Source organism: Silurus meridionalis, chromosome 16 (genome assembly GCF_014805685.1).
Source record: "Silurus meridionalis isolate SWU-2019-XX chromosome 16, ASM1480568v1, whole genome shotgun sequence".
In the NCBI taxonomy this organism is placed as follows: domain Eukaryota; kingdom Metazoa; phylum Chordata; class Actinopteri; order Siluriformes; family Siluridae; genus Silurus; species Silurus meridionalis.
In genome coordinates, this window is record NC_060899.1 from 14854806 (window position 1) to 14866953 (window position 12148).

The 12148-nt window shown below is 42.0% G+C and overlaps 1 protein-coding gene across 4 annotated transcripts in view; it reads right to left on the bottom strand.

The window, feature by feature from the left end:
- cpeb2 (cytoplasmic polyadenylation element binding protein 2) overlaps window positions 1-10580 on the bottom strand; it is a 28675-nt gene extending 18095 nt beyond the window's left edge. For 3 of the 4 annotated variants that reach the window (XM_046869282.1, XM_046869281.1, XM_046869280.1), the window contains exons 1-2: window positions 8246-10580; window positions 5128-5391 (exon numbers count right to left, since the gene is read on the bottom strand). In XM_046869282.1, the coding sequence (XP_046725238.1) occupies window positions 5128-5391; window positions 8246-9202 (1221 nt within the window). In that variant the 5' untranslated portion in view covers window positions 9203-10580. The remainder of the gene's footprint in view (window positions 1-5127; window positions 5392-8245) is intronic. The other variant, XM_046869283.1, reaches the window with a different exon arrangement.
- Between the last annotated feature and the right edge of the window lie 1568 nt (window positions 10581-12148).

Below are 12148 nucleotides of genomic sequence, written 5' to 3' on the forward strand. Positions count from 1 at the left end.
TTTCTCAAGGAGAATAGTGACACACACACACACACACACACACACACACACACTTACATGCTATATTTGGAAACATATGCACGTTTCGAGCATGACTGTAAATAATTAAGCAGCCTGCCAGCTTCCTGCTTCCTGCTGTCACCGTGTGTCTGTTCATTTTTCCCACATTTCCTGTGTCCCACTTCTTAGATTAAACCCAGCTCTGGATTATGTCTGGATTACGAGGCTGTCAATGAGTCCTGGACGCAGGGTTATAAACTTTCCTGCTCATCTACTCGCACAAATATGGCCTTTCCTGAAAACCGAGATAAACCGAGAAAACCGTGGTGCACACGCATTTCGAATTCTCAGCCATTCTGATTGTTACATCCAAATGGTTGGAAACGTTATCCGATTGGCTCCTGCAGGCTGATTGCTGCTCCCTCCTGATTGGTGCTCCCCACTTTAAGAAGCATGGTTTGTTTGTTTGTTGGAGAGGTTTGTCTTTACCCTTTATACCTTTTTTCTGCTGGGTAAGAAGGGTGGAGTTCCCTCTTGTAATCCTAGCAATTCTTCCTTTAATATGTACTGTAGATGTTCACTTAGTATTCAGATGAACCACGCTGAATGGCTGGAAAAATGCAAGGATAAATGATCATTCATAATACACCAAACTTTACTACGATGGTACCATGATTACACCCAAAGAGGCGTAACTAGCGTGTCTACTGTTGACAAGGCGTCTTGCTTCCTAATGGTTGTCTCTATACAAAGTTGCTTCACATTTGCATGGACACAACCACATTAACACACAACCACAACAACCAAATGGACACAACCATATCTGGTCAGAAACGCTCGCTGTGGCTCATGTCGCCCGAAAGTCAACGGCTATCATTGAGAATTAGCATCTACAATCATTTTGCTGTGTAGCTTAAAACTGTGACCTTAAAATCAACAAGTGTGTGGACACCTGAGGATGAGATTTGAACATCCCATTCCCCACTTGGTCCCCATTTGCTGTTATTAAAACCTCCACTCTTCTGGGAAGATGAAGATTTTTGAGTGTGCTAATGGAGATTTGTGCTCATTCAGCCACAAAGTCAGATACTGATATAGATGCACCCATTGCTCCAATTCATCCCAAAGGTGTTCAGTAGGGTTGGAGATTTATAGCAGGTCTTCCACTCCAAACCATGGCTTTGTGCATGAGGACATTGTCATGCTGGAACAGGTTTGGGTCTCCTGTTTTAAATGAAGGGAGTATGACTTCGTGGTAACATTTTGAGGAAGAACCACATATGACTGGAAAGGTCGGGTGTCCCAATTCTTTGGCCACACCTTAAAAAAACAACTATTTGGACACACGAAAACAGGACTGTACTTTGTTTCATCTTGCTAGACATCTGGAGGTTAAGCAAAATGTGAAATTAAGTGTCAATTGCGATTTGTTCACAAACCAAATGACTGACGAAAAGGCTTCCTGACAGGGAGCACAAAACAAAATATTGAATCTAGACAAAACAAACCCTGGTTTAACTTTAAATAAAAAATAATTGTCAAAAGAACATACAGTACCAAAGAAAAAACATTGGTTGCATAAGTACCAATAGGTCCTGATGATGCCAATCTTGATAAGGTACCAAGAAAGGACTGTTGACACTGGATTGAATGGTTATTATTACATTGCACCATTACAACATTCAGAAAAGGTAATCAACTTCTATATGCACTATCACCAGTAGCTGAACGTTCCACAAACCAAGCTGAGGAACGTTTCACGTTGAAACCGATCATTTGCGAGGAACTCTGAGAAATTCCTATTCTCTGAAAGAATGACCGAATGAATAAAAGAGCATGGATTCTGCATCGTAGCACGTGTTATCTCTCTCTGAATGGTGCCAATCTACAGCAGTGACGATCCTGATCCTTCCTCATCAGCACCGAGCCTCCACGGGGGGACGAGCTGAACATATGGCCGGCGATATGCTCTTATTCATTGTTAATCTCTCGCTCAAATATATTCTCATCCTCTTAGGAAAAATTGTAATAATGGAATAGGGGACTACCACAGACTTGGAGATATTCCAACATCCATATGGTATGCATGCAAGGAATCCCAGTGGTTTTTAAAAAAAGGGATGGAATGTAACCTGGCTTAGGCTTAAGATCCCCAAAGGTAGCTTTCAGACATAATTTTTTTCTTCTTCACCTCAGAGATAAAATACTGCTTTTACACAAAAACTAGCCGCCATTCTGAACACTCTAATAAGACCAGGTGAAAACTTTACCTTAGAAAACACCAAAGTAGCTACACTATATGGAAAAAAGGATCAGTAAACCTGACTTTTTCAGTCAGTTGTGGTTCTTCCTCAAACTTTTTCCACAGAGTTTGGATACACACAATTATATAGGGGTCTTTTGATGTGCTAGCATAACATTTTTCCTTCATTCAACTAGAAGAACCAAACCTATTCCAGCACGACAATGCCCCTTTAAACAAAGCCAGCTCCATGAAGATATGCTTTACATTGAATGGAGAGGAAGATCTCCTGCTATTGAGCTCTGACCTGAATCCTATTGAACTGGAACGCTGACTGCACCCCAGGTCTCCTACATCAGTACCTGTTTTTACTAACACCCTTGTGGCTGAATAAATCTCACACAAATCTCCACAAAATCTAGTGGGACATCTTCCCAGAAGAACGGAGGTTATAATAACAGCACATAAAGACTCAATGTGGAATGAGATGTTCAAAAGGAATATATGAATCTCATGTATCCACACACTTTTGTCCATACAGTAAAAAAATCACACGGCTAGTCTTTAAAAATCAAACCAATTGCTAGCGAGCTAGCAAAACAACACGTAGCTACAAAAGTAAAGAATGTCACTTTAATTCAAATCCCCAGGACGTGTGATAGCCTTGTTTTCGCCTTGCTAGCCAGCTGTTAAAACGCCACCTACACAAGTTGTTAGCACCTCTGCTGCTGCACGGAAGGTGCTACCTAGCACAGCTAAACATAGCACCAGCGTTAGCACCTTCCCCTGAAAATGAGACGGTGTGAAAAGCCTCTGGGCCACGTTAAAACGAAGTCTGAGTCTCGTCATTTCGTCGTTTAATCCGAACCATCGGGAGTCTGTGAGAATTTTGTCAGACTGCTACCAAGCGTATTTATTTATTTTATTTATTTTTACCCTAACTTTTGTTTTTTTTTCATTTCTCAGCTGCACTTTCTCTGCCTGTGACGCACGTAGCATAGTTGAGAAGAACGAGTCAGGAAGGAAAGACGGACAAGGGGATGCGTGAGGAATGCAAGGAATCCCGAAGAGCAGGAAGGGCGCGAGGTCGAGGAAGGGAAAAAGTGACGAGCAAAGGCGTGGGGCGACGGACACGACTCGCTAAACTCTCGAGGGAATCCTGAACTTGACGCAATCGTATGTTATTGTTTTTTCTGGTCAAAATATGAACCGTTCGCAAACAGTGTGCAGGCTTGTGGTCCGTTTGAACAGAACCAGGGGGAGCGAGAGGAACCAGGGCGTTCCGTGTGGAACATCACCTCAGGTGCAGAAAAACCCACCTGGTCTGAGAGCATCTAAGCAGGAAGGCTTCAACTGGTTTCCAGAAAGTAAATCAAACGTGCATTTTGTGACGGTATGCGAACCGGCCCAAAAGAACAGAGGTGTCGAACTTTAGGAATGCAACATATTTACAACATCTGGCAACCTAAAAGAGGACCTGTGTGACAGGAAATGCTTTATTCGAACTATTTGCAGGATCGTTTTTCAAGTTCCGGCTCCATTTTCTTTCTGAATATATTGTAATATCTACTAATTTCCGTTGTATGTTATAGCACCCCCTCGTCCTCATCATCATGGAATGACCGTCATAATATAAACGCTCTAAAACAATAAAATATTTATCGTGTATATATACGCATATTAAGTCTTTTCTTGTATCTTCTTGTCACTCTCTCTCTTTCTCTCCTTTGTCTCACTGTGTTGTCCTGAAATGACCTTTTGGCTTAATGTGATTTACACCGGTTAAAAAAAGATGAGATGCATAAAAAATACGTTAAATTAATGTAATAAATAATTACATATTGTTAAATCAACTCAATTTTATTTCACTGATGCTGATGATGGGGTGCTATAACTTATAAAAACTTCCCTGCACTGGACGGATGACGATTAACTGAATAATTATGACATGCCTGAAACCCCTCGATGGCGTAATCTCTATGATAAACGAATATACTGAAGGTAAGAAGTACAGAGGAAGGATTTTCGGCCCATAATGCAATGCGGTGTGTGATTGGTGTGATTGTGTAAAATGCTAACGCGGACCCTGCCGGACCAGGTGACTGCATCAATACAGACGAGTGAATCCAGGTGCTCGTGGGTGCTTCACATGCAAATCAGGCGGCCTTTCTCTTAACACACACACACACACACACACACAATGGTTAAGCTCTGAAAGATCCACTTACACATACACACATCCACTCTCTCACTCGGTTTCTCTCTCTCTCTCTCTCTCTCCCTCTCTCTCTCTCTCTCTCTCTCATATATGTGACATGAATGCATCGTTTGGAACGAATTAATTATAATAATTAATATTATTAAATAAGGCTAACATATTATTAATATATAATTCTAAAACTATTCTTACTATTGAATTACATAATAAACTTAATTTTAATAAATAATAACCACAACAATAATAGCAATAATAATAATAAACAACTTCATAAATCGTTAATAACAATCATTACTATTATTATTAATATTATTATTATTATTAATATGGAACTAAAAAATATTATGACATAAAGGTAAAAAATGTGGTTATTATTAATAAAAAACTTTTAAAATATATTATTATTATTATTATTATTATTAAACCTTTCAATAAATTATTATTGATTTATTATTAATTATGAAATGCCTTTTAAAATATTATTTGTTTTATTATTATCACTAATATTATTATTATTATTATTATAAACTACAAACGTTCTATTATGCTTGTAAAAAAATTACCGGTGACTGTTCAAACCATTTGTCTCACTCTCACACACACACACACACACACACACACACACACACACACACACACACACACAAACACAGGCTGGGTTTTGTACCTGCAGAGGCAACAGTGTGTTGCTGTTGTTGTCGGTGCGGAACAGGTTGTCGTCGTTCCAGGCTTTGTGGCCGAGAGACGCTCCGGAGCGTGGGAATTTGGGTGGGGCGATGACGCTCCCGCTGCTGAACGGCTTCTTCATGGGCGAGATCTGGCCCAGCGAGACGGGCACAGCCATGCCCATGCCACGCCCTCGGTGGTCCCTGCCCCAGGACACGCCCCCCGAATTCCAGCCGCCGCCCCACAGAGACTGCTTCATGAGGGGCTGCGAAGAGAAAAGGGATACACCAGTGAGCTGAGTCGGAGAGATAGAGGGATACTAAAGAAAAGGCAGAAAAACAGAACGAGAGAGAAATGGGGTAGGAGAAGAAAAAATGGGCGTGTACGGAAAGGCAGAAAAGGTAGAACGAAAGAGGAAGATATGACACGTATGATGAGACCAAGAGATTAACAAAGGAATGGGAAAGGAATGAAGGTGTGAACAGAAAGAGAAATAGAGGCGAGAAAAAGAGACAAAAAAAGAGAAGGAAACGAAAGATCTGTATTGAGTCAGCGAGGGTATGAATATTAATGAACATGTGACCAGTGTGTGTGTGTTTGTGTGTGTGTGTGTGTTGTCTGTGAAGAGGGTTTAAGAAGCTTTGGAGCTTTTCCTGACTTCATACCTACCCCCCAACCATCCACCCCGACACACACACACACACACACACACACACACACAAACAGAGCTTACAAATGAAATGCAGAAGTACACACTTTAATCTGTGCACATATTTGCTCTTCATATATCCAGGTTGTGTGTGTGTGTGTGTGTGTGTGTGTGTGTGTGTGTGTGTGTGTGTGTGTGTGTGGTGTTTTTTTTTCTTTCCATCTCTCCTGTGCACATTTACCACACCCATCTTTACAACCTACAGTGCCTGTGTGTATAATTAGATATCTGGCTACATGCGTGTGTGTGTGTGTGTGTGTGTGTGTGTGTGTGTGTGTGTGTGTATGTATGTGTGTGTATGTGTGTGTGTAAGCGTGGACAAGATGAGTGTTTTGGTGTAAAAAGACTGATAATAATGTCGCCATCTAGACGTTGGGACACAAAACACAAACGGTGCCTCGAGAATTGACGGATTTCAGGAGTAATGTCTGAACTGTGAACATGAAAACACACACACACTCCTAAACACACACACACACACACACACACACACACACACACTCAAACTCAATCATGCTAATAAACCATGTTTTCTGTGTACTAATATATCAATATATCAAGGTTTGGGTGGATTTTGTTGAAAAAAGCTGGAGCTAGTTAGCTTGTTATGGAGCTAGCTAGATTAGCATCATTAGCATTCTGAAGTCGGAAGCTAATTTAAATTTCAATTGTATAGATAAAAGGTTTTTTTTCCTACGTCTTTATTTAAAGTTGTACACGGTTTTTTGTTTTTATTTGGATGAAAATATGTTTGTTATTCTAAATTACATAAACTGTTTACTGAAGCACGTACCATCTTGCTATTATAATCAAAAATTGTACGAACTAGCCGGCTAATTCAGCTCGCACTAAACATATAGCTAGCTTTTACCTCAATAAAACTGCATTCCTGTATTAATTTTATTTTGGAATTAGTTTTTTGTCATTTGATGCAAATATTTTACATATTACACTCATACTATAGATAATATTATACATATTTTAGCAGTTTGAATATTCATCATCGATCGATAACAAGACCCCGAAAAACTAATTGACTGTTTCGAATATTTTATAAATGTGTGTTAATGGTGTGACAAATGTTGAGGAAAAGGGTAACTTATGATTTCATTGTTGTTTGTTTGTGTTGTGTTAGTTGGATGAATATGTAGAGAGTTTGATAGTGTAGCTAGCGTGCTGCTAAAGTAATGGTTGGAATGCTAGCTAAAATGAATTTCTAGCTTAATAGTTTACTTTTATGACCCTCTAAATTTGTGTTAAGTGCAATATTTCACCTCCAGCTAACAGATTTGTCAAACAACACTGGAGTTTTACTTTAACAGGTAACAGCTAAAAAACAAACTCGACAATTGTGGACTTTTGGATTTTATACCCTGATGAAAAAACAGACATCTAACAAAATAATTGATCCTTTTCGACGTGTTTTTTAGTCTCTATTTAACCCTTTAAAGTCTCAGCTTATTATTATTATTATTATTATTATTATTATTATTACTAATTATGCATATTACTGAGTTACGACAGAATTATTCAAACTACAGTAAAACTGGACTTATTAAGAGATTCGATTTATATTCGGAGATAAATGTTTGTTTATTGTGTTGTCTGATATTGGACACTTAGGAAGATAGATTAGACTTGCCCGATCACCCACATCAGAGTTGCTCCCAATCACGTTAGTTTTGCAATTAATCTCCAGATCTTCCGATCATAATAAAAAGTAACGATATACATCACTCAGACAGTTACACAACAATTAGCGTAGAGTAATCGGATCGTCCGAGTTTAACAGCAAAAGCCCTGCGATCTATTATTCACTACTTATGCACAGATGAAGACGCTGATTAAATGAACGGTTTCAGGATTGGCCAGTTTCCAGCGCAATTAGCATTTTAGTCTGACCCGACCCTATGACGGCACAATATGGATGAACCGTTATAATTACACTGGTGCATATGGTGTAGCCCGATTACACTGTCACACACACTCGATATCAGGGTGTGTTTGGTTTTCTTTAAATGTTACATCGTCTCGGAAAGGAGTTCAAGTTAAAATGATCGTGCAGGTTGAATATCGAGGTTTTCCGCGTAATCGGAGTGCACGATATATCGTTTATTTATATATCGCGATAACGATCTTTACATTACTAACCATTAACTTGAACATCTTAGGCCGGACTTTAATTAGTACACGTTACAACAATGGTTTTATTCATTGATGCCCCATATAATGATGCTTTATAACGCAGCTATTAAACTATATTTGTTTTGCACCACGTGACTACATGGCAAAAGACTGATTTGCATATTCTAGCGTGTTGTTACGTATGAAACGCCTATTAATATCGCGATTATAGAGGTTATATCGCGCGTCCCCCTGCGAAGCCCCGCTCGGGGGTCTGGTTTATCACCTGCTGCTGGTTGTAGCTGTTCCTCTGCTGCAGGAAGGCGCCGTGCTGCGGGCTGAGCGGGGAGCGGCGGCTGGGTGCGTGCTGCGGCGGAGTGCCGCCCATCTGCGGCGAAAACGAAGCGCCAAAGCCGTGCGCGTTCAGCCCCGGAGAGAAGCTCTGGAAGAAGCCGGGATTCACCGAAGACGGGAGTCCTGGATAGAATCCTCCATCGGGTTCGTTTCCAGGCAGGATGTGACTCCCGTTGTTGGATACATGCGGCGGAGGGGAGCTCGTGTGCACTGACCAGGGTGCACCACCGAACCCGTGCAGGGAGGAGGGCGACGCAGCCGAGGTCCCGTGATGCGGAAGGCTCGTAAAGGCCGCCGCGAGATGTGCGCCCGCGGGCTCCATCCGGATCTGGACCTTGTTGGGACTCACGGACGAGCTCGAAGGCGCCGCGGCATCCGCCAGCGCGTCTTCCGTGAGCTGCCCGGGGCCTTCTGGAGCGCCTTCGGTGTCTGCGCGCTGGTTCTCGCCCCTCTCTCTGTCAAGGTCACGCAGAGACGTGACAGCGCCGAAGCGGCCTTGTGTCGCCGCCGTGTAGTCTCCGAAGTCGTAGTCCGTGCGGTTCCCGTTGTCCACGACGCCGGTGGACGGCGATCGATCGGCCGCTGCGTTCACAGACTCGTCGCACGGCTCGGTGGACGCTGCCTGTCGCCGCGAGGCTGTCACCCCCGCGGGCTCATCCTGCATGGTGCGCCGGGGCGCGGCGCACGGAGCGTATAGCGGCGACGCGGCCGCGCTGCTGCTGCTGCTGTTGCCGCTCCGCGAGGGACACGGCGGCGACGCGGCGGGGAGGAGGAGCTCGCCGGCGGCGGACGGGGAGAGGCTCGAGTAGGACGATCTGAACGCGCCGAACAGTCCGCTGCCGTGGTCGAGACTCGCTGTCTGTAACAAGCCGAAGCCGTAATCACCCATTTAATATTCGGGTATAAAACGGGAGCCCTTTTTTTTCTCTCTCTTTCTTTTTTCCTCCTTTTTTCCCCTTAGAACAAAACGCGCAGTGACCTTTAACTTCCTATACAGAGAGAGAGAGAGAGAGAGAGAGAGAGAGAGGAGGAGCTGTAGGGGGTCGGTGGTCGGTAAAACCGTAGTTACCCGGTCGTCCGCGTATTTATTTTATTACAATTATAAAATGATATTTTTTATCTTTTATTATTCTTTTTTTTTATTCCTCCACCGACCGACTGCGCAGCCCCCCTTCCTCCGCGTTACCCGGCCGCTCATCTGATCTGCTGCGGCAGCGGATTAAAAAAACTCATCCGCTTGCGTCACGACATAATTTATGCAAAACCACGCCTACGCCTCTCGTTGAACCGAACGAGGAGCTTCGCCGCAGTGTTACGTCACCTCATGAATTATTCACGAGGCTTCTGAATTATGAATGAGGCGCAGCAGCAGTATCACAGAGCTTGTTTTTTTTTGCGCTTACAGCTCGGGCTGTGTCCTAATCCTCTGGTTAGTGTTTCACTCAAATACTTTGACACATCATGTCAGAGTGCGATTTGGAACGCGTAGGCGTTGGAGTGTCAAAAAAATTATCATGGCATTATCATGATATTAAAAATTACACGCTTTACTCAAAGGGTTATGCTTGCACGTTTGCATCCCTCTGAAAACATATTTAAGACAGGCCTTTTTTCTAACGTGATGCCATATGGCTGCCTGGAACACCGAATAAAATCAGGGATTGGCACAGCGCATGCGCACAAAACAATGCGCAGTGACGCTCCATTGCTATAAATAGCTGATTATTTAAAAATATATATATTTTTCATCTATCAGTGTGTCAGAGAGATGAATTTTTCCATGCATGCTTAGCTTGTACCATCAAGGAAAAGCAGACCTCTAAAGCACCAGACATACGCATGTTCGGACCCCTCCCAGGTCGAAGTGGCTTTTGTTTTTAGCTTACAGAAAGCCAAAAGTTTCAATAGCTGACATTTCTACGCCCCTACCACCCCAACGAGCGTCAGGTCAACGTCCTATTGTGTTAGAAGCACCAAGGTCTAGTTGTACAAAAGTCAGAAGGGGTAAAAAAGTAGAGAGAAACTGAAGCCGGGGGTGAAATCATGCCGAAGTGCTGCTTTGTGTGACTGATGGAATTACACAATAAGAGCCGTTTCATCAGGTCACATTGTGCAATCATTAATGTAAGCCAATCAAGATAAACACACACACACACACACACACACACACACACACACACACACCCTCTGATGATGGTAAGTCCAGGCATAACCCATTTGCAAATCACGCTCATGACATCAGGAAAATTTCGCCAGCTGCTGATGATGACATTTGTACAAAGTATGTTATATATAGGGTACTTAAAGTACCTATAAGGTATTAAATGAGTACTCAAACACAACACGTGTGACTGATGTTAATTAATCACCAGTGTATACACATAGATTTAGGCATCTCTTGTATCTCTACAGTGAGTGTATGTTTTATAGATATTGGTACAGTCCAGGTACCTCGTATGTAAACACGATAATTCGCGGTTCGGAAACTCGCAGGTTCTCGTTTGGAACCGGACTAACAGCAAGTCGCCGATTATCTTAGAATTCGCGGGAATCCGCAGCGGGAACGAATGTTCAGGAACGTTAGGAATAACATTTTAAACTGTGTATTCGCTAAAAAATGTCATAACATTTTTCTTACTTTAATTATTGAATTAAAGTGACATAATGCCTATGTGACATAGTGACATAATGTAAATGAGCAGATTTTCGAAACTTGGGTTTTTTTTAGAACGTAAATCCGGAGGAACGCTGTAATTGTATGTTTTATACACGTACACATTTGAAAAGGTTTCTCTTGTATTAATATCTTTTGTACCGTAACGTGATCACATAGCTATTTTTTTTAATTTTTTATTAATTCAGCTTGTCATATTCCCAGGAAACCATGAAGTACAAACCCTTCAGTCCTTAACACTATTTCCGTCTTGTTGACTGCAACCGGAGACTCCTTCTATAAATATTTAATAAACATCCGCTTACAGAAAAACGCACAGCAACGTTTATAACGTTAACGTTTAGCTTTCATTCAGGTGAAGTCTCTCAGTTGTTACTGTGGAACAACAATGCATTTGATTATGGATTACTAGATCATTTTAAAGGACTGAATGGTCACAGAATATTGTTTTGGGATATAAGTATTGTTTATATAAATATATATATATATATATGTATTTAAGATTATTCCTCCTGCGACATAGCAGTGGAACAACACCAACATCTGCACCAAAATCATTTATAAAACCACATCATTCGAATTTATCACTTCAACCCATTTGTAAAACGATAACGCATCACATGATCATGAATCACCATCCAGATCCAATCCGAGTCTTCTGCGAGGTCAATCATGGCCTGGCGGATGTGTAATATGAATGACTGTAACGTGATGAGCAGAAAGCACACGCCGTATACATGCAGGCACACACGTGATCTCACACACCATATACACACAATCTAATTTATGCTTTGTCATCCTATAGAGATGAGATAATGCCGTTTTTACCTACAACTAGCGACCAGCTGGCCTTTTCATTGTGTGTGTGGTGGGGGTTGGAGAGACGCAGACACACAGTAGGAGGATTGAATGATCCCGATCCCGTTAGTGAGCAGAAGTGCTATAATATAACCAAGCGACCATCTGCCTTCTCACGCAGCTCTCACGCAGCTCGCACTCGTTTATTGAGAATAGACACATAATGATGTAACAGTAAACACAACGCTACAGGAGGTTCTGAGAAGGTGTATCAACGTATACAATATCGATAATCACTCTGGAGGTACAAGAGACGCACGCGTGTTTAAAATGTGTACGTTGGAAGGCACTTTATTAGGAACA